Here is a 23,738-nt window from a genome sequence, read left to right on the forward strand (position 1 = left end):
CTCAAAATGGGCCCATTAGACTGTTTGCCACCCCAAAAGGAAAAATACAGGTACAACAGCAGGAGGGAGACATTATTACTTGAGAATTAGTACAGATGAAAGGGTTAAACAGCCCCTTCATCCCTTTGCAATAAGCAACTGCAAGCCTCCATAGGCCATTTCAGCTAAACAAAAAAAGTTGATAGATTAAATCATGGATCCCCTGTGTAAAATGTAGCATGGCCCTGAGAAACAAGACCCTGAGGCATGATTGGGTTAAGGAAGCTTGACAGCAAGGCCTTAGGAGATGAAATCTGAGACAAAAAAGGGCTTTGAAGAAACCTCATGATGCTTAAGATTGGACCTGTAAGCTAGGAATGCTTGGGGGTGGGGGAATGACGCGGTAGCTAAAGGAAGTAGGTCAAATCAGGTAGCAGCTCAAAAGCAGGAACCTGAGATAAAATGGCAGATTAAGATACGCGATGAAAGGAACCATGGGGAATGTAACACTGGCACAAAATCTCACATGGAGTCACTGAGCTCAGCTGGAAGAAAATTAGAAAGAAAGAAAAGGCCGGGGGCATTAACAGGGGAGAATTGGATACTGTGGGAAGGGTTAAGCATATCCATCAATTCTCCCCTGCATATTACTCTCTCTCCTCTTCTCTTCCTGCCCCCACCCAAATGTTAGCATTACAAGGCACAGGGTTGAGAACTTCTGAAAAAGATATTTGCTTAGCTGACCAATATTCACTAAAGAGATTTAAAGGGTACAATTCTGCTCTCGAATACACATACGAGAATCTTTTTCTCTATAGGTTGGCTCTCTCTACTGAAAATTCTACTCTAATGTACTACCAGCACTGAGTTCACAGCAGAGTGCATTCATAAAACCTAATATAGATCTGGCTCTTAGATTAGCAATACCAAATGTAGAAGCAAGATTATGGCTAAATCCTTTTATCTATATTCATGATTCAATTGTAAGCAGTATGGAAAATCCAAAACACACAGAACTTTAAAAGAAAACTGTATCATTAGCACAAAAACCTGTGCCAAATTTGTACAGCACAAGCCATTGTAGAAATAATATCAGGAACTAGAGACCCTTGGTTAATGTACAGATTTTCAGGCAAGAGGTCACATATTTAAATGCTCTGACGTTTGTTTAAAACCTGCATAGTTTTCTATGAGTAGGGATTTCCCCTCATGAGGTAACATTAAAATATGTAACCCTCTCACCTGCAGTTCTAAATAATATGGCCCAAAAATAAAGTTAACAAGTGGAGAATGGTTGGTTTCAAACAGGCCTTCAAACATTATTAGAGGTATTAACAAATAAATGCAAGAACATCTCTTGCTTCTACTTTTGCACTTTTACTATGATATCTGGGAACTTGCACGAGGGATATGCACAAAATTCAAATGTACACAGAGCACAACTTCCCAATGTGAAAGCCCCCACCACCACATGGAAGGAGGAGTCATTCATGCTTCTTCGCTCATTGAATTGTCTAAAAACATCCAAAGCTATTGTTAATTCTGTGTACATGAATTAGACAGAGATGACGGAATGAAGAAATAAGAAAAAATATAATTATGATAATCCAGTTCTTACCCCTGTTGACTTTTTAAGAGTGTTGTCCCCTTGTCTCACTCTTATAGTAAACTGCATGTTTAACATTGTCATGATGCTACTAAATGTGGGATTTATTTTAGGAGCCAAGATTTCAAACCACTCATCAAAGTTTGGCTTTGCTTGAAATTCTCTCCTGTTTAACAGTCTCCTTATACCATTGCCAACTTGTAGAATAGCCATATCCTTGTCAAACATACAGTGAAATGGAAAAGTCTTGCAGAACATAGAAGCAGGAATCACAAGAGAGGATTGAGGTTTACATGGAGATAGGGATGGCTTTGCACTTTTGACTTGTACAGAGTACAACAAATATGGCTGGTTAATAAACTCTGTACTGTTCTTGCAGAAGCAAGGAGGCAGTACGGTTACTTCCACTTCTGTTTCATACAAAATGTGAGCCGCCGCCTTAATAATGCCAGACAAGATGAGGCTAGTTGTTTTCTTTGGAAAGAAGTAGTACACATTTAGGAAATCTGGGTCCTTTTCCAAGCATAGTATTGAGATCTCTTCAAGTCTACCCCTTTTTTCTGCTTCGTGGCAGTGGGCACTCTGCTTCAGAAGAGTACTGAAGCTGTTCAAAAAGTCTTTGAGAGTTCCCCCGACAATTCCTAGGATGTGTTCATCTTCTTCGTAACAGATTTTGAAAAGCTCCTCACCAAGTGATTCCTTCATAATGTTTAATGGAACTCCTGCAAAGATAAAACAGTTTTATACTGGTATTTCTCTAAAAAATATGCCTTTGATTTTCAGTGTTTCATTTTCTTCCATCCAAGCCTGTTTTTCACTATTACATTTCAGATCAGTCTCTGAAGGCATCTCCTTTCATTCTCCTAAGACCTTGTATGGTAAGAGCAAAGCACTTGCTTACGATGCACTGCTATTTATATTGGACAAAAATCTGGTGAGCATTTTTAATAGTAGACAATGAACAAGGGCCTTTCCGGATGGACCAAAAAATGGTTTTGAGTCTACTAAAAACTAAGAGTTGAACTAAGTATTTGGCAGCAAACATGGTTCTGTGAATCTGGGTTGCCACGTCTCTACGGGTAAGCACCACATGTGCACCTGGGCTCCTACTGGGCGGAAGAGAGGGATATTATTATTATTATTACTACTACTAATAATAATAATAATAAAAATGTGTGCAAGTTGCAGATGAGAAATGGCAAAATGCTTGCTTTGCTGCGGGGGATATAACCTTACTGTAGAGATACCATTACAGGAGAGCTGTGTACTCCAGTGATAAATAGGGAGATCCCTACATCCCTCCCCCCAAAAAACAAAAAGGTTCACCAAATGCTGTCCTGGGCTGCTGCTGGGAGGAAGGGTGGGATATAAATCAAACAATAAATAAATAACATGACATTACACTGTGGGTGGGGGAACAGGAAGGTTTGTGGATATTATTAAGCATTAAGGGGCTGCTTGAGTGGTTTTCACTTGAGTGCTGCAACAGATAGTGTTCCATCTCTAAAGCAGGGATGGGGAATCAATCTATGGCCCTCCAGATATTGTTAGACTCAATTTTCATCAGCTCCAGCCAGCAGAAGCAATAGCCAGGGATGATGGGAGTCTGAGTCTAGCAATATCTGGAAGGCCATGGGTTAAAGAATGAAAAAAAAAATCAAAACTTTTTTTTACAAAAAGTCATAGATGGAATAAATAGACAGGGTTAGGTTCAGGCAGTATCCACATTACATGCACTATTGCAACAAATGTGCTTGTACATAATGTAGACAAAACACTCACCATTGTGAATGAACAAGTGGTTTAAGTGAGTGCCTGGAAAATGCAAATTCTCTGCAAAATAAGTATTTTCTTAAATTGAGCAACAATTGCACAAGAAATATCTGCTCATATTGTCCACATCCCACACCAGACAAAACCAACTTTGAATCAACATATCCATTATATGAAGGCTGTGCTGTTAACACTGAAGGCAATTTATTATCTACGGTGTCCTCAAAATATGAACTGCATCAACATGGCCAGTCATTATTGTTGGCCACTCATCTATTTAACTGTAAGCCCTTAGGGAAGAGATCATATCAGTGGACTGTGCAGAATTAATCCACTTGGAATGTTTAACAAGCATTAACTAATGGAAGGAGGTGTAACTGCTTTTCAGAAATATCTCATTACCTGCCACATTTGCATGATCAGTGATTAGTTTTTCAAAGTCTTCTCTTTCCTCAGAATTCCTGTAAATGATACAAAACAATGTAAAAAACTACCAAATCTATAGTACAAACTTACTTTCAGGTAAACTGTACCTGAAAAAAATAAAAAATCCAATTTGCAAGATTATTAATTTGAGATGAATAGATTAATACAAGTTTGATGATCATTTACTCAGAAATTAAGTTCCTCATTCTTATCCATTAGCTAAGCAATTTTTACACACTTAAGTAACCTTACACTTCTATGTGTATCTTTCACACACAGTCAACCTCCCCATATAACCTATCATGTTCCTGCACAACCATTAGCAATAACATTTTTTATATCTTTTACCACCACCCTATGAATTTGAAACAAATCCTAAACGTGAATGTCAATAGGATTCACAACCAAGTTACTTTAAAATCATGGCATCACAGTGTTTGAGATTATAGCTAGAGATGTGAAGGCCCAGAAAAAAACTGGAAAAATTCAGAAAAAATGGATTATGGAATGTTTTATTTTAGCATGATGAATAAAATGTTTCACTGAATCTTGGTTCCCCACCCCTTTTTTTTTCTTTTTTCTTTTTACGGGAATGGATGCGTTATGTCTGCTTGACACTGTGGTGGATTAGTGGAGACATAAATAATTTTCTTTGTTATTAACATTGATGGTTTCTTCTGGTTTTTTTAATTGTTTTTTACCTGCTCCTCATAAACTGGCAAAACAAAAGAGGTTCCTTACATTTCAGGTGTTCCTTACAATTCAGGATCTTGTAGATCCATTTGTTACAAAAAACAAGTAAAAATTTAAAAACGTAAATTCAATTTGTAATAGTTGTTTGAATAAAATGTACTTTTAATATACCAAATGTGATAGTTTTATGCGAAACCAACTTGTACATAATTACATTTTATGTTCCTGAAGTAACAAAATGACTTTCAATCTGTAAAAAGTGCTAATATTGCATTTTTTCAATTTTTCTGAAAAGTTCAGTTTTTTTCTTAAAACCCCCAGAAAAAAACTGTTTTTTCCATGGCTTCAAAATTTCTGAAAATTGTACATCTCTAATTACAGCTATGACACAAGATATTAAGGGAAGGATTTAAACTTCCAGGAGTGGCAGGATCAGAGAACAGGCCATCTTTCTATGAAATTGGGCTTTCTGGTCCTACCCTTGCTTTGGCTGAGTTTTCATTACAAAGATTCATGGCTCCTATGCAACCTCTTTTCCCCTTCAGGGAAATATATAGATAAATATATAAATCAATGTAAATGTCAGCTACTTTTTCAAGCTGTCAGTTCTCATGTCTCAAGATAACTCTGCTGCTCCCATTTGAAGGAACAGGCAAACAGCACAACAGTGAAGGAAGCTACTCTAAAAGGAATACTGCTCAAGTTTCAGCTCTGGTACATTGATACACTGTCTGATAAAAGTTTCCAGTGCCTTGACACTCATTCATTCATTCATTATTTTGATTTATATCCTGCCCTTCCTCCCAGCAGGACCCCTTTATCATCATCATCATCATCATTATTATAATATAATAATATTAAATTATAGCCCACATTCTTTGTCGCTGTAGTGTTTGGTATTTATGGGTCATGAGTTAAATAACACAGAAGGTTGTTACAGAAGCTATGCAAATTACATTTTAAAAAACAAGATCACTGTTTAATAGTGTAAGCACAAAAGTCACTGCATCAAGTGCACAATAAGCCAAATTACCAGTGTCCACAAAAACATTAAAAATTTAACCCATAAAGTTACTTTCCAACAAGACAGTTTTGTAAATATTGTTACATTTAAAATATTAACATTGAATGACATGAAACAGGTAAGTTTAAATAGGATCCTACTTTCTAGTTGTCAGGTAAATACACTATGCTTTTTCTGTTTGTTAACTCTTCAACAGTAGTTCAACTTACCTGATTTCTTTTATTTTATTATTTGCTAGCGTTCTCTGAAATGCAAGATATAACCTTTCGAACTGGAATGAGAAAAGTCATATTAATTCAGATGTCAAGCTTAAATATTCAGTCACGTTAGCATCAAAACAGGCCCAATTTGGTATTTTAAACAATAGTCTAGGCCCTTGCCACCATGCATCAAACCAAATCCATGTCACACATTAAGTAGGAGATATTTAAATATGTAAAGCCTAATCCAAATATCTACATGTGAAGCAGAAGACTGTGTACCTTGTTGAGGATGCAGCCAGGATTAATACCCTGGCAGCCGCATATAGTTTCCAATCTAAACTATCTTCAAAGACAGCCTCACATAGAATGCCTTACAGTAGCCTAACCTGGAAGTGACAGGCTGAAAGTCAACCCTCCTTTGCACTGGTCTGGTTATATTGGGCAGAGGTGTCCCTCCACCCAGCCTGCCTAGCTTCCCCCAGTCTCTGAATCACTGTATCAGTGCAGACCACCACATTCCACTAGTGGTATCCCAGTGGTGGTAGCCTACAGAAATCTGCAAAATGGGGTGCTAGAGAGTGGACAACGACAAAAAGTGGTTAGCATCCAAACCAGGAAAAAGGAGGGACCAAAGCCAAGATGCTGGAAAAATAGAAATTTATTTGTATTGTAAGCCCAACCCGTTTCAGCCTGTTAATTTTCAGGCCTTCATCAGGAGCTATAAATAAAACAACAAGGATAAATTTACTCACATAAACATATAAAATCATACATATAAAATCTATAAATCAGTCTATGACTTACAATGAAGGCTAACAAGAAGTTTGAATGAACAGACCGCTTACAACAGTATAAACACTTCAAAAAGCAGAACATTAGGTTTGAGTATGTATACAAGCAACCATAAATAGGATACCGGTGAAATCACTTAAGTATATTCCTTTTTGCTGAACGACAACCACCTGGGGTTTATTTATAGCCCCTGATGAAGGCCTGAAAATTAACAGGCTGAAATGCGTTAGGCTTACAATACAAATAAATTCCTATTTTTCCAGCATCTTGGCTTTGGCCCCTCCTTCTTATTCCTTTTTTTGTGCTAGAGAGTGGCTCAGTTAGCCTGCGATCCACTGGATCCCAAGCCAGCCCCACTGCCTGACCAGCTGCCTTCCGCCCCAGCCAGTATGACTGATCCAAGGGCATCCCTCAAGCTGTGAACCTATCAACAAAAACAACCTTGATGTTTAAGGCGGAGGGCAATCCCATCCAAACCAGGAGTACATCTATCCCTAGATTGTCAGAATACCCAATGAACAATATTTCTGTCTTTGTCTACCTTGTGGTATATTGTGATGCTATCAAATGACCAGCACTCTGTGTCAAAGGATCTGCAACTAGTATAGACAGGAAGATCACTTGGTAAGTTCTCAACCAACACATGAGGCAACTGTGGGCCAGCATCATTGGTATTGAAATTTACATTATCCATACTGTTAATATAGCTAGTAGTTACAGATGTTACTCTCCAACTATTCCGTAATAATATGCTTGAACTGGACCATATTCGTATGTCACTGTCAGTAAATGAAGATGCAATGTACTTATACTCAGTGGGTACACTCCATTGCTCCACAACCATTCCAACTCAGTGATTAATCACTGAGTGCTCTCATGGTTTCCCAGATGCATGTGCCTGTCCATTCATTTCAATGAAGGGAGGTGTCTGTGTCCATGTTGGCACAGCCCATTAAAATGAAGGATAGATGCCACATATGAAGCAATGGAACACATGGAAACTTTCAGGGTGGTAGTATTTCTAAAACAGAAAGATAATATTGCATTAGCCATATTTAAAAGTCCTTTCACCCAATCCATAGAGTTGGAGGGGTCATTGTAGGTTATCTAGTCCAACCTCTTACTCACTGCAGGAAATCCCTAATAGATGGCTGTCCAGCCTCCCAATATGAGAGTCAACATATCAGCAGAATGCATATCATGAAATCTACAGACTCTTTGAATTGTTTTTAAAATACCAAGCATGGACACTTGATGTTTTGACATCTTGGGTCATTGTTATTGTATGACCCACAGACCTTTGTAGACAGCTGTTTTATGGGAGGAAGAATGGGATGAAGTACAGTTATGCTGCCTCAAGAGAAATTGCACTCATGATGTGTTTCACATTTGAAATAAAAAGAGCAACAGAGTTAATGTTCTACCTTATTAAAACAAGATGTAATTAATATTTATATCTAAACAGAAACAATATGTGTAGTGTTTTCCAACTCCTTATTTGAGTCTACATTTACAGTGTCTTTTTAAACAAAACAAAAACAAACAAACTAACAACAAAAACCCACATGCGTTCATTTGTATCTTGAATCTCATCGAATGCTGTTTTGAGCCACACTATACCCTCCCCGTGATCTTTGCATTCAGCTTTCACCAACGTCAATGGAAGCAGCATGTTCTGATCCAGGGCATGATAGTCACCTTCTCTGTTTTCAAGTTTTCCATGTGGAAACTGGGTATAGCCAGTGGAGAGAGATAGTAACTTTTACACAAATCTAAGACCATCTAAAGCATGGGTGGACAGAAGGTCAGTCAAGATCTACTGGAAGATGTCTAGGTGCTTTGCAATAGATCTGCAAGGGTTTTTGACTCTTAGTTGTTTAATGACAGCAGCAACAAAATGACTTTCTCACCTAAATTAGGCTATTGAAATAAATAAAGCTGGTAAATCCAACAAGCCTAAAGTCTTCCCATCCCAGAATATGGAGATAAGTGCATTGAGGTGCCAATTTTTCCAATGAGATGCCAGTTTAGTGCAATCACTGCCTGTGCAACCATCTGTACCTTTGCTAGTAATGTTAGGACATTTTCTCAGTAAGTGTACAGGTTCAATGAACTGCAAGCTGAATCTAGTGGCACCAATGAAAGTTCCATGGGTGTATCTAAATCCTAGCATTTCAATATGACTTTATAAAGACCTTCATATAGTTTACAACATTCTATACAGGCATACCCCGCTTTAACATTCGCAATGGGACCGGAGAGTATACTTCAAGTGAAAACCTACTTTAAGTGAAGCAATTGTCTTCACTTGTACTGCACGCAATCACCACTAGATGCCAGCAGCGTCATGCCAATAAAATGTATGTTATTGCAAAGCACGCGAACGTTAAGCGGGGTATGGGGACATATGGAGCATGTACGTTATAGCGAGGCAACTTTAAGTGAAGCAACGTTAAGCAGGGTATGCCTGTATAGTACTATTTTAAAAGATAAACAAAAAGAGATTTCTATTTCAGTACATTTTACAGCACAACTCTCTACATGTCATCTCAGAAGGAAGTCTTACTGAGTCTACTCCCAGGTAAATGAGTATAAGGTTCCACCTTTAATTAAAAGATAGTATGAATATATACCTTAATTCTAGTAGCAATATACTTTGCATGTGGATAGCTTGAGTGATCCCAAAGAATTGATGACATTTGAGATAGACTGTAATGGACATATGAATCATTAGTCTGACACAATATTGTGGAGCTACTTGTCTTACTAAGGAATGCTCTTAAGCATTTATTTATTTATCAAAATTTATATACCATTTAATCGTAAAAAACCCTTAAGCATTTTTTTAAAAGAACTAAAACCTAAATCTACCACACTGCCTACTAAATGTGTTTCTTGTCCCGCTCTTCAATGGAATTAAGTGTTTTTTGAGTTATGGATGCTTTCCCTACAACTACAATGGGGAGAAGGTTTTAAAAAAGGCATTTCACAAAAAGTAGGGAACCAGAGCCTTGGGACAAGAAATGAAGAGCATGTAAAGAAGTGGCATCCAGTTAGCAAAACTTCCTTTGTCCTTAATAGGGTATTGGATTTCTGGGCTGAAGGCTGATACCCATAATCCATAACTTTGCAGTTCTTTCCCCTTCTAGATTCCACAGCTTTTCTATCCACAATATGGCTTTAGCAAGCATCATTCTATGTACTGTGGTCAGTTTAAGCCATACTCATTTGCACAACTGCAAACTTCAATGTATTAAAATTATTCCAGTTTACATAGAGAATGCCCCAATTGATTTCAGTGGCAATAAGGTGGTATCCAAAGGTTCTGTTCCATTACAAAAGGAGCTTCTGCTCACAGGAGGAGAGTTCTGCTTATGGAAAGACTGTTTCTACTCATGGAATATTTCTTCTGGAAATGGAAGTTCCTTCCGTTTGTGGAAATTTTCTGTGATGATACAACCTAATAAGCTTATTTAAGGTTTTTAATTAATTAATTAATTAATTAAATCTAAATTCATTAAATTAAATCTAATTTAATTAATTAATTAGATTTATATCCCACCCTTTCTCCCAGCAGGAGCCAAGAGTGGCAATTTTAAGAAATGGTGCCTACTCTGTTGTCTGGCATGAGGTAAACTGGGCAGTCATAGTGATGGAATAGGATGAGCTAGTGTCACGGCCCCATTCATAAAATGTAGAATAGTGCCAACTTGCCAAACACACAATTGGAAAGAAACAAGCTAGGATTTTGGACAGGATGAAGATAGAACTAGAGACTACCCATCTACCACAAACATGTTGAGGCCATCAGAATGACTGCTCTGTGATCGCAAAGCAATATAAGACCAGCCCTGCTGAATCAGACTAAAGGCTCATCTAGTCCACCACTCTGGGCCAACCAGATGTCCATAGGAAGCCTAGTAGCAGAAGAAAATCATAATAACATTGTCCTGCTCATGATCCCCAGCAGCTGGTGTTCAGAAACAGACTGCTTCCAACAATGAAGATAGAGCATAGTCATCATGATCAGTTGGCACGGATAGCCTTATCCTCCAGGAATTTGTCTAATCCCTTTTTAAAGCCATCCAAATTGGTGGCCATCACTACACCATGTAGTAGTGAATTCCATAGTTCAACTATGCACTAAGTGAAGAAGTACTGAACATTCAGTTTCACTGGATGATCCCTGGTTCTAGCATTATGAGGGAGAAAAGCTTCTGTCTACTTTTTCCACAGTATGCACAATCCTAAAACATCTATCACATCTCCCCTTTACTCCTTTTTTTTCTAAACTAAAAGCCCCAAACTTCTTAATCTTTATGCATACACGAGTTGCTCCAGACCCTTGACAATTTTGCTTGCATTTTTACACCTTTTTTGAGGTGTGGCCTAAAATGTAGCTTGGTAGTTGGATGTATTAATGGGGTTGCAATTGAGGGTCTTGAATATGTTACCATACCTGCTTCCCCATGGATTCTTTTGCCGTTGAAACAATAGGAAGCCCAGAACCAAGTGCACCAGACCAGTTGCAGGGATCCTTCCTCTTCTCTTTTCCAGCCAGGACATGATTGATTGGAAAATACCTATGTGACTGGGCCAATCACATGATTCTGAACTTTGAAATGTTACTGTGGCAGCATAGGAAGAAGTCCCAGGAAGCATCTCCTTCAACACTACTGAGCAAACAAAGGTGCCCTGATATAGAACAAAACTGGGCACACCTGCTCCACCTGGATTCTGCTGTGATTCAACTGGCACAAAACTTTGGTTGGGTTGCTATCCTCTATACATTTTGTTAAGTAAACTGATAAATCAATGTGTGAGTAAACAGTTCATATTTGGGGTACTTTTATCACCCTTCATTTCCTTCCCCTAAACATAAATTATAGTGAAATAAGATTAAATAAATGCAGAAGGTTTCAAGCAATAGAATTAGTCATATATGGAAATGAAAACAGAATACACTGTCAAGAACAGAGTTTGGAAAGAAGTACAAGGAGCATTTATTAAGTTGAAATTGTCTTACTTTTTAAATTATTGCTTAAATAACATTCTTCTAAAACATCCTTTAGAATGGTCTTCTAGACTACTTTCATCAAAGCATCATAATAATTTGTACCTCAGGAGAGATGAGTTTGCAGATGCTCTCAGCTAAAGTGTGCAGATACACTCTGCTCCTGCTGGTTTTCCTTTGCGGAAGGTTCCCATGAGTACTCTTTTCTCTGCAGATTGGCAAAGCAGCCTTGGAGCTATTTGGCACCTCTGCACATTCATCCTCATTTTCATCTGGAATCCCACTTTGGGTCAATAAGGAGAAAGGACACTCCCCAGTGATCTTCAGATCTTTCAGTTTGGTACAAAACATACTGAACAAGTCTCTATTCACCAAAGTTGTGAGTTTCTCTAGATTGGGCTGAACATGTCTGTTCTATTAATCGACTTCAGAAGAAGGCCACAAACAGCAGCAGCAGTTGTTGTGGCAGATATTTTGTAGCTGCAAACTCAAATGCAGGAACAACTGTAGTTTTATATACCTGCAACAGAAGATGAAACAGAAAAGGGAAGAACTGTATATGCACATATGTTTATTTGGTTCAACTTCAGAAACACAAGCCTCATGAATTCAGTAGGTTCTGGCTCTCGAGAACATAAGCATAACTTCACAGTTGACCTGCTCTTCAACGGCTTCATAAAACACATTTTCTTGATCCAGAGTGGAGTGGTAGATGTAATATGTGAACCAGCCTCAAAAATATACTCAGTCTAATACCCTGATAACTTAGAACGGTTGCCCAAAGAATAAAAAACCCACAAATAGCTCACCTTCAACATCATATACTTCAAAATGTTTTTTACATCAAAAGGATGAGTAAGAGGCAAACAAAAGGAAAACCATCCTCAGTCATTCATTTCTCCAAGATTTAATCCAGTATCACTTGACATTTCAGTGAAAATATGGGTTTTAAGAAGAAATATGGGCCTTGGTAGACCATTGAGGTACATTTAACTCTGCTAAATGTATCTTACTTCAAAATAAATTCACCTGGAAGTCAGCTGGAGAAATTACAGTTCCTCCACATTCATTGGCACAATGTTAACAGACTTTCACTGACTATAAAGGTACCTCCAGACACAGTGTTCTTCAGAAATGGCAGTGCTTTTATGAGTGAGTGACAGTGTGCCTGGCATGTGCAATTCTCATGGGAAATGTGTGAGTCTCTGCACTGATCACTGCTTGGGGGGAAATCAACTAGCAAAATCAGCTAGCACAGGCATTATGGTGTAATACTCACTATCAGTAAAGGATAGAATGTTTTTTATAACTGCAGGCTGAAGAGCGATACTTCTCTAGTCCTATGTATCTATCTTTGAACAATTTTGGAAAGCCTCCAAATCAACAACAAAAAACTCTCCTCTTTTTGTGAATATAATTAATGTTTAGTCTTCTACACCCTGTACTGTAATGTAATGCACACAAGCCAACTCCCTACTTTTCTTTTACGTGCTATGAAAGTAGGTTATATTCTGAAAGTAACACATAAGACAAATTCTAAGTACTAGCAGCTAGTGGCTTTGGTCCTCCTATTGCTATCATCGTGCAATTAACTGACTGCATTAAACTTGGGTGGAACGTGGCCACATTGCTCATGATCTAAATCAGCCTTTCCCAACCAGTGTGCCTCCAGATGTTGTTGGACCACAACTCCCATCAGACTCAGCCAGCATTGCCAATGGCTGAGGCTAATGGGAGTTGTGGTCCAACAACATTTGGAGGCACACCAGTTGGGAAAGGCTGATCTAAATGATAATGCAGTAATACTCTTGAAACAGTATAAATGGTGAACTCTCGCTTGACCATTTAAACAATAATTGGATACATAGTTCTTCGCTATGTAGCAGTCACATTATTGTGAGTGTGTTCCACACAAATTTACTCATTTCTTATCCTATGGAAGAGGTTTTAAAATGATTTGTGCAAGGCACAGCAAAACACATGATCACTGATATATGTGAATTATCTTGTTTTCTTTAAAGTATGTTGTATCATAGAGATGGATGTGCACAGTACAGTCTTGAATATACAAACAATTTATTTTTGCAAATTAAGCCTCTGTACTTATTTGGTTACATCATTATATCTCTCAACCATCCTGGTTATACTATTAACAAAGCAAAAGCACAGCCAACTAGGTTGGTGAAAAAATCTTCTCATACTGAAAATACACATAAGCAATACAGAATTACACATGACACAAGCTTGCTTAAATGCCAGCAGAGAATATGGCATATGTATTTCTGTGTCAGTTGGAGAGGGTGGGGTAGAGAACAAGATACTATGCATGAGTTAAATCAAAATCAAAGCTCAACAAACTGAATTACAATGTGTATCCAGTATATATACATTTATCAAGGTATTCTTTACTGAGCAGGTCTCCCCACACCCCATTTTTGCACTCATTGTTATCTGCATGTATGTAAGCTAAGAGAAATGAACAATAAAAGAGTCTGACAACTATCATGTATATGGTGACAGAATCATAGACAAGTAGAAAGATTTTGTTCAATTCCCTCTACCAAGCTAGAAGCCTTTGTCCTCAGTACTCCAGAAAGAGTCACTCATCTTGTGCAGGTTTCAGCCTGCCACACGGAAAGAACAAGGAAAGGCAAATAAAGCAGCATTTGTCACATAGATGCTCTGGCCTTAATTCCACCTGGATAGAATTAAATCTCTCTTGAGTACCTTGCTATTTGGAGAAACCAGGATCCTCTCACCAAACCCAACGTGCATTGTTTATGCATCACAGAGACAAACCTACAAGAGAAGGTTAGTGGGTACCCGTGGGTTCTCAAATGGTTACTTTTAGTTGCCAAGTAACTGGGAGTTATTCCTGGAACAATGAGGCAGAATCAAACTAGTCTAATCTATCTGGGCAGCCAGTATTACAAAAATAGACCTGAGGCCAGTCAGCTTTATTAAGTTGTGCAAAGGAAGGTTTCTTGGGCTTTCTTTACAAGTCATGGGTGGACTCTGCAGCTATTACAATCCATGGCAAATAATTTCTGCTGGGTATGAATTGCACCCTAGGTAAAACAAAGTACAAGGTAAAACGAGCAGTCCACAGGGACAGCTGCAATAACTGTTTCATTTGACATAGTCTGCTTTCTATTTGAGTTATGAAGATAAAGCTCTTGGCAGTTCTGGTCTGCAAATCCTGAGCACAGCACAGAAATGGCAGGAAATGCAAGAGGATATGCAAAATTAATTGCCATTCTTCTGCATGAAAATATTTACACAAACAGGTAGACATGTAGTGTCTATGAAGCTCATTTTCATTCTGACACCTCAATGAATGCAGTAATTTTTGCACAAAAGAACATCTCAAAATTATTTTTAAGGTTTATCAAATCTGAGATTATTCTATACTACTAAAATTCAAACATACAGCCTGCCCCATATTTTATTAATATTTTGTGCTTACTTATTCTTCTTACAATACAGATGAGGCATGTACTTATTTAATTATGCATTATGCAGAAAATTAATTTTCAGAAATTTGGAGTCTGGGCTAACCTGATTATAACTGTCTGAAGACTGCTGTTTGGAGACAAGACTTTAGGAATCATGAGAAGACCGTAACTTTTTATATACCTAGGGGTTTTTTTTTAAAGGCTGTATATCTGTTAGGAAGAGGAAATCTTCTGGTGATTCAGGACCAATGAGGGAAGGGTGGCTTCAATAATCAGTGCTGGAGGTAGGCAGGCAAAAAACATTAGCAAATGCTATAAATTAAGATAAATCACTGTACTAGACCACCAGCTACTCATACGATTTTTTGCTGTGGCCTGAGGCAGCAGAGGCCAAATTATTGTGTTGACTGTCTAGAATATTTCTAAGATGATGTCAGCATTATGAATGTATGGAATAAAGCAGGGTAGGAATGGAACTTGTGGCCCTCCAGAAGTTGCTGAACTACAACTCCCATAATTCCTGACAGTTGGCCATACTGGCTGGGGCTGATGGGAGTTGGAATCCAACAACTTCAGGAGAGTCACAGGTTTCCCAACCTTGGTGTAAAGTGTAAAATGTCATTGCTTTCACTTCTCATGTCACTCTGGCCACCTGAAGCAATGATTCTCTGCTCCAGCAGTACCCACCCATTCATTTTCTAAAAGGTTGGTACAGGTTTCATACCAATGGGGGGAAGGAGCATCAAAACACAGGAAAGATGCATCTCACTGATTCAATTGCATCAGATGCCTGCTTTTACCCACCTCTCAAAGATGCACTTCTGCCTGTGCAGACCCCAGTCCCCCAGTCAGAAAGAATCAGGCTGGAATAGGATGATAATGATGATGATGATTGAAATGCTTAGTAATTCTGGGGTTTTGATTTTTTCCAAGCAGGAGCATAATTGGACATGTGGGGTGGGGGGAGAAAGAAAGAAATGATACACCACATAATGGAGCCTGTCTAAGCTTTGATGTTTATTTTTCAGCTAGAGCCAAAACATGATGGATTTTAAAAACTTATTTTCTGTGTTAAAATTCTGACTGAAATAAAAGCATCCAATTTCCTAGGAACATCTAGGGTGCTGGAGAAGTCAGTACTTTATGAAAAACTTATTACTACAAACTGTTTTGAGAATTAACCCTCCATCCCACATCCCACACTAGACACAGAGTCTTCACACCTTGTTTATAGCAGGAAACTAAATCCTATATAGCGAGCAATACATCAGACTGACAACAGGGGCAGATTCCAAAGCAACACAACATTTTCACTAAAAGACAAGTAACAAAGCTAGCGTTGAGATCCAAGAGCTGTTAATATTTGACTTAGAATGGGAAATGTTTTATTTTTATTTTATTTATTTAATTTAATTTATATACCGCCCTAAGCCCGAAGGCTGTCTGGGCGGTGTACATAAAATAAAAACAAGTACAATATATAAATACAATAAGTACAATGAATCAAAAACCAAAAACAGACAAACAATACAAGAACCAAACAACGTCAAAATACAAAATAATGCTAAAATACTGTAAAATACACTTTAAAATGCCTGGGAGTATAAAAAGGTTTTCACCTGGCGCCGAAAAGATAGCAGCGTCGGTGCCAGGCGCACCTAGTTTTCCACTAGCTATCCAGTTACTCCTGAAATGAATTTCTGGCAATACATTATAAACACACACAAACACAAGATCTTTGCCTAGCACATTTTTCTTTTAATAAGTGAAGAATAGTCAGCTAGAGAACATAAACTGGAACAAGCAGCAAAGTGGCTCTACAGTAAAAATCCATTCACAATGAGAGATTTTTGTTTACTTAAATATATATATCTCCAAAGTATGACTTACTGATGAAAGCAGAATGTCTAAAAGATTGAAAGAAACTGAGTCCAAATGACACATGTATACATACTATATATTTAAAGCATGTTACTTCTCCCAAAGAATCCTGGGAACTATACTTTACCCCTTACAAAGTTATAATTCCCAGCATCCGTAACAAACTACAGTTTCCAGTTCTTTGGGGAAATCATGGGCTTTAAATGTATAATCTATTTTCAGGAAATCTTTGATTAAATGTCTCAATATTTTCATTTTTAATTCCAGGCAGCCATAGGGAGCTCTAAATTAGAGCAGTGGCACAGAGGAAGGAGTCAGCACCAAAACTGCTAGGCTAAATAGAAGCTGGAGGTAAAACAGAGTGAGGGAAGGGTTAACCACCCCTCCTGCAGAGTCATTACTCTAATCCAATTCAGATCTCCCCATGGTTGTTTTTAATTTAAAAATAAAAGTAAGAACCAATCATAGATCTCCTGCATCACATGTAGTTTTGCTTCTGTGTCATGCAGGAATAAAATACATTAAGATTATGCTTGTGAATGCCTTGGCCTCAAAACATTTGAGTTTGAAGCTCGAAGGACAGAAGCAGAAATAGTGGTCCCAGAAAACAAGTATACTGATATTCATTTGCAAGCCATAACAAGTTATATGATGTATTTTAGCCCCTTTCATTGTTTAACATCTATGATGTTGACTTGTATCAGCCAAAGGGGACTAAGCAGTAGGGTGTCCATGTGTCCTACATTACAGAGAACCTCCTACCAGGTGTCTGGTTTTTGGCTGGATTCTCTGGTTTCGGGGGGTCCCCTCTGGCTCTCCAGCTAACTCACCTTAATCTCCGGATTCTCAGCTTCAATTTTTTTAAAAATTAAGTTTCTAGGTGGTCTGGTTCCCAAGATATACACCAAAACAACAGCTGCCCCCCCGCAACTGTTTAATCTGTTTAACTGATCTGTCTAGCAGCTCCTAGCTCCAGAGCTTGGAAAAGTTACTTTTTTAAACTACAACTCCCATCAGCCGCAGCCAGCATGGTCACTGGATTGGTCTGATGGGAGTTGTAGTTCAAAAAAATAACTTTTCCTAGCTCTGACTCTAACCCCGCCCTTTCAGGATTGTAGCCAATAAGAGAAGCCAGGGTTGTGATTTTTTTGTCCCAGGCAGTGCCTAAACTTTGTTGTAATGTCAGAAAATGGTGGTTTTGAATTCTTCAGTTTGAGTTAGTAAGAATTTACTAAAGTTAATTTACTAAAGTTTTTTTTTCTCTAGTGTGCATGAGTCAGACCCTGGGCTGTTGGAGAGGGCAGTGCTTTGAAAACCTTAGCAATATGAAAATATTATAACAAAGAATTGTGTTTGTGTTGTAAATCTTTCTCTCCTCCTCCAATCCTATTTTTAAAGCAATTAGGCAGGGTTTATCTAGGTATCACATTTTTATTATGTAGGAAACTAATACTGATTTTTTAGAAAATGTTCTGCAATGACCAACTTGTTTGACAATAAACTATTATATGGGGTGTATTTTTACAAGTGTGTGTGTGTATGTATGGAGTCTTTCCAACAACCCTGTGAGGTAGGGTTGGTGATTGGCAGAGCTTGGAAGTAACTAGTTACAAGTAACGAATTACTTGTAATTCATTACCTTTTTGAGTAACGAGTGGGTAACTTCATTACATTTTGCTGGTAATAGAACGAGTAGTAACTTCATTACGTTTGAGGAGTAATTGTAATGTTTCCAGCATTACTTTTGCGCATTACTTGGGGGAAAGCAGGGGAAGTCTTCTGCTCTGATTTGTGAATAAAAATCATGTGCTTCAAATTGGGCTTCTGTGCAGTGTTGTTCTTCCTTCGTGCTCTATGGGTGCTTAGGAGGCGACGAGGAAGGAGGTGGAGAGCGAGACGGGGTGGAGAAAACAATTTAAAAATTGACAGGAGTGGAAGGAGAAAAGAGCTGGAGGCAATATATATATATACAAAAATATGTGTGTTGGGGTATCATCATTGCTGGGGGTGGGGTGAGGGGATGTGAGATTCTGTTGTGCCATTCTGTTAATCTTATAGATAAAAAAAATATTCTACTACCCTGTGTGTGTGTGTGCTTATTTTTAATATTGTTTTAGGCTCCTCAGATGTGTAGCAGCCAAGGCCAGCACCTTGTAGGCATTTTTTTTATTAAAAAGTAACTAAAATGTAATTGTAGCAATTACTTTTGAGTAAAAGTAATCAGTTACTTTCAGAGCAATTGTAATTGTAACAGCAATTACTACTTTGGGGGGGCATGTAACTGTAACTGTAATTTATTGCTTTTTAAAAGTAATCTTCCAAGCTCTGGTGGTTGGAAACCAAGGCAGCTCACAATAAGAAATAAATCCCTTTAAAAACCAATAACCATAAAACAAGTATAAACAGTTGCAAAACAGCTTAAAGTGGCACGATTCTGAATTTTGGTTTGGGTGAATGAAGTTTTTTTTATTATTATTTATTATTTGATTTATACCCCGCCCTTCCTCTCAGTAGGGGCCCAGGGCAGCAAACAAAAGCACTAAAAACACTTTAAAAATCATAAAAACAGACTTTAAAATATATTAAAACAAAACATCTTTAAAAACATTTTTAAAAGCTGTGACTCCAAAAATTATTTATGTATTTTATTTACAACAGTTATATACTGCTTTATTGTAAAAAATCTCAAAGCGGTTTACAGAAAGAATTAAAACAATAAAATTACTGGCAAAAACAGTTAAAGACATGTATTGAAAAACATTCAAATTAATAATACCAACGTGTTAAAAAACAGATTTAAAAACACAATAGCTTCTACATGTGTGGATAGGCTTGCCTAAACAAAAATGATTTTAGCAGGTGCTGAAAAGAGGCATCTGCCTAATGTTAATAGGCAAGGAGTTCCAGAGCGTAGGTGCTGCCACTTCATTGTTGTTGTTATGTGCCTTCAAGTCAATTTTGACTTATGGCGACCTTATGAATCAGCGACCTCCAAGAGCATCTGTCATGAACCACCCTGCTCAGGTCTTGTAAGTTCAGGTCTGTGGCTTCCTTTATGGAATCAATCCATCTCATTTGGTCTTCCTCTTTTTCTACTCCCTTCTGTTTTTCTGTATTGTCTTTTCTAATGAATCATGTCTTCTAATTATGTGTACAAAGTATGATATGTGTCCAAAGTCAGAGGAAGGCAATGGTAAACCACCTCTGAATACCTATGAACAGAGTATCCAAAATGCTGCCACTTTACAGGACTGATTTCTTACAAGAGCAGAACAAGTTGTTTTTTGATTTATTGTATTTATTGTATTTATATATTGTGCTTGTTTTTATCTTTTTGTACACTGCCCAGAGAGCCTTCGGGCTTAGGGCAGTATATAAATTAAACTAAATAAATAAATAAATAAATAACATGGAAAGCACAGCTTGAACTTGGCCTGGTAGCAAATCAGCAACCAATGCAGATTTCAGAGCAGAGGTATTATGTGCTGATAGGATCTCACTCATGTCAGCAATCATGCCGCAGCATTTTGCATTAACTAACTGGCTGCAAGGATTTTTTTAGTTTTGGTTTTCGGTTATGAATCCTGACTGGTTGTGGGATGCTAAGTTGTCTGCCTTACTCATAGGAATCTTGTTGTGTTTGGTATGGTATTGCATTTAGGAAAGCATCACTGTATTTTGTTTTTCATTTTCTGTTTGCATTTCATTTACCTTTAACCTCACTCCATAGAAGCAACAGCAGTGGTTGTATGTGCTCAGCTCAACCTTGTAAAACCCATTGATGATGCACCTTGTTGGTTATATGGCAGTTTGTTTCTTGCCCAACAGTGGTAAAAGAATTCACATATCTGAAAGTGTGGCTGCAGTTGTTGTTCCCAAGCTGCTGCCTGTGAAGGTAGACCAAACCATGCGTGTTTTCTCTCTGTCAATTATTACTCACTGGAATTGGGTTGGCTGTCAAAGTGAGTTTATAGCAGCCCACAGGGTAGACAGAAAGGGTAGAGAATCTTCTTACTCTTGCTGATTTCTCAGGCCTCTGTCTGATGTGAAGGGTCAAATCTGTAAAGATGCTTAGAGCAGCCACATTAAAAGATAAGGGCAGGGCATTCCAGGCAGGGGGTTGCCAACCCTGCTTGGATATGGATATCTTTGCAGAGGATCCCTAGTCAAGCTTTACCAACAGCACAATCCAAACTATATCTACTCAGAAGTAAGTCCTGTTGAGTTCTATGGGGCTTAGTCCCTTAGTAAGTGTGTTTAGAATTGCAGCCTTCAGGGGCATCCATCTTTACTGCTGAATGCTCCCATCTAACATCTCCACAACACTAGGCTCCTTTCTTCCCACAGTGGCCTTCTAATGACTGGCCTGGCCTGAAGGCACTTAAACCCTTTTTGCTGAAAGCAAGTAGGCTAGATTAAATGTTCCCTACCCAGGCTTCATCTTTTAGCTAAGATTTCTAGCTTAATTTCCAGTCACATTTTTTTTAATTGTACGCTCCAAGCAACTGTGGTTGATGCTTAATGTATCATGCTTAATCACATCACTTGGGCCAGCCCCTGTGACAGCACTTGGGCCTGCCCCTAAAATCTCAGGTTTTGGGATGCTTCTGACCAGGCAACCCTACTGTCTAGTCCAAGTTCAGTTTAAAGATGAAGAACCATAAGAAGGGAGAACAGGAGGGGCCTTGGAATTGCCCATCAATAGTGGGGACAGCAGACTGAGCAGTCACACAGATCACCTGCTCATAGCCTTTCCCACTGTGCTGAAGTACATTATACCTCTATTAAAACTACAGTAATTATTTCAAAATTTGTACCTATGGACTGCCTTCAAGTCGATCCCAGCCTATGGCGACCCTATGAATAAGGTTTTCATAGTAAGTGGCATTTAGAGGTGGTTTACCATTGCCTTCCTCTGAGGCTGAGAGGCAGTGACTGGCCCAAGGTCACCCAGTGAGCTTCATGGCTATGTGGGGATTTGAAGCCTGGTCTCCCTGGTCATAGTCCAACGCTCTAACCACTAAGCCACGCTGGCTAATTAACAATAGCAAATTTTATACAATTCTGTGCCTTCTGTTTTGGTGATACATAAGTGACCACCCTAAAAGGCAGGCTTTTGGGGTTGGTTAGGTTTTATTATTATTGTTGAGAATTTTAATGTTTTAATGTGTTTGTCTGGTTTTTTTTGTATGTCGCCCAGAGTGGCTGAACAGCCAGCCAGATGGGCGACTAATAAATTTAATAAATAAATAAATAAAAATAATAAGCAAACGATCATTGCAGCAGGTTGCCTTAATTTCTGGGCTTCATTCCAGGTGCTTGGTTCTACTTACCTTTAAAGTCCTACATGGCCTGGGGCTGAAGTACTTGACTCATCCCATGTTTTTATTTACTTTGTTACAAAATTTTATATCCCATCCATCACCCCAATCAGGGCTGTAAGGGAATTTCAAAATTATAAAATAATGATAAATCAATTATAAATACCACTAACACTAAAAAGAACAACAGACTAAAAAGAAGGATTTGGCAGCAACTTATCACTTAAAGCAAAATCAACAAAATTAAAAGGCCTGGGTAAATAAAATGGTCTTTGCCAGGTATCGAAATGACAAAAGGCATAGCACCAGACATGCCTCACACGGGGGGGGGGGAGGGGGGAGGAAGCAACTTCTGAAAATGCTATTTCCCCAGTTGTCACCAGCCTCACCTTAGAGGGCGGTGCACCTAGGATAAGACCAGAGAAGATTGTTTATTTATTTAAATAATTTCTGTATCACTATTTCTATATCACTTTATCTTTCAAAATCTCAAAGTTGATCTCAAAACTCAGGCAGACTTGCGTGAGAGTAGACAGTCCTTAAGATGCTTTAGTCCCAAGCCATAAAGTCATACTTCAGTTATTTATTTAAAGTATTTCTTGCCCAATGTTCATCAAAACTGATCCCAAGACAGGGTACAAGTCCAGTAAAATACTTAATTTTAAACCTAAGTATATCAAATTCTGTACCACCATACCACATTAGCAGGGATAAAAACATGTTAAATAACCAGCAATCTTTACAGCTTCAGAGCAGCTTCATCCTTCAAAACAAATTAACAACTAATAAATGCCTGAGAATATGCATTTTAAAGCCAGTGCCTAAATGGAAAAAAACAAACCAGATGGCACCAACCATACTTCAGAGAGGAGAGCATTTCATAATCAGGGTGCCATTGCAGAGAAGGCCCTTTCTTCTGTCACTGAATTATTTATTTATTTATTTATTTATTTTGTTTCATTTTTAAACCGCCCATAGCGAGTAGCTCTCTGGGCGGTGAACAAAACAGGATTAAAATACAATATACAATAAAATCAGTGACGAACAACAGCAGATTAAACAAAAACATTAGATAGAACATATTGACATTAAAATTGAACATTATAATAACATTAAAATGCCTGGGAAGTATAGCCAGGTCTTAACCTGGCGCCTAAAAGAAAGTACCGTAGGCGCCAGGCGTATCTCCTCAGGTAGGCTGTTCCATAGTTTGGGGGCCACTACAGAAAAGGCCCTAGATCTAATAACAATCCTCCGGGCATCCTGGTGAGTTGGTACCCGGAGGAGGGCCTTGGATACTGAACGAAGTGAACGGGTAGGTTCATAGCGGGAGAGGCGTTCCACAAGGTACTGCGGTCCCACACCATGTAAGGCTTTATAGGTCAAAACCAGCACCTTGAATCTGGCTCGGAAACAAATAGGCAGCCAGTGCAAATGGGCCAGGACAGGTGTTATATGCGCGGACCAGTGGGTCCCTGTCAACAACCTGGCTGCCGCGTTTTGCACTAGCTGAAGTTTCCGAACTGTCTTCAAGGGCAGCCCTACGTAGAGCGCATTACAGTAGTCCAATC

At 38.4% G+C, this 23,738-nt stretch overlaps 1 protein-coding gene across 10 annotated transcripts in view; it reads right to left on the bottom strand.

Moving 5' to 3' along the window:
• The window catches only part of GUCY1A1 (guanylate cyclase 1 soluble subunit alpha 1), a 49,100-nt gene that overhangs the window by 10,419 nt on the left and 14,943 nt on the right, over nt 1–23,738 (bottom strand). For 9 of the 10 annotated variants that reach the window (XM_061584468.1, XM_061584475.1, XM_061584467.1 and 6 more), the window contains 4 exons: nt 11,616–12,030; nt 5,711–5,772; nt 3,761–3,819; nt 1,598–2,307 (listed from right to left, as the gene is read on the bottom strand). In XM_061584468.1, the coding sequence (XP_061440452.1) occupies nt 1,598–2,307; nt 3,761–3,819; nt 5,711–5,772; nt 11,616–11,861 (1,077 nt within the window). In that variant the 5' untranslated portion in view covers nt 11,862–12,030. Of the gene's footprint in view, nt 1–1,597; nt 2,308–3,760; nt 3,820–5,710; nt 5,773–11,615; nt 12,031–15,769; nt 15,833–23,738 lie in introns of those variants that run through there. The other variant, XM_061584477.1, reaches the window with a different exon arrangement.

Source organism: Rhineura floridana, chromosome 9 (genome assembly GCF_030035675.1).
Source record: "Rhineura floridana isolate rRhiFlo1 chromosome 9, rRhiFlo1.hap2, whole genome shotgun sequence".
Classification (NCBI taxonomy): domain Eukaryota; kingdom Metazoa; phylum Chordata; class Lepidosauria; order Squamata; family Rhineuridae; genus Rhineura; species Rhineura floridana.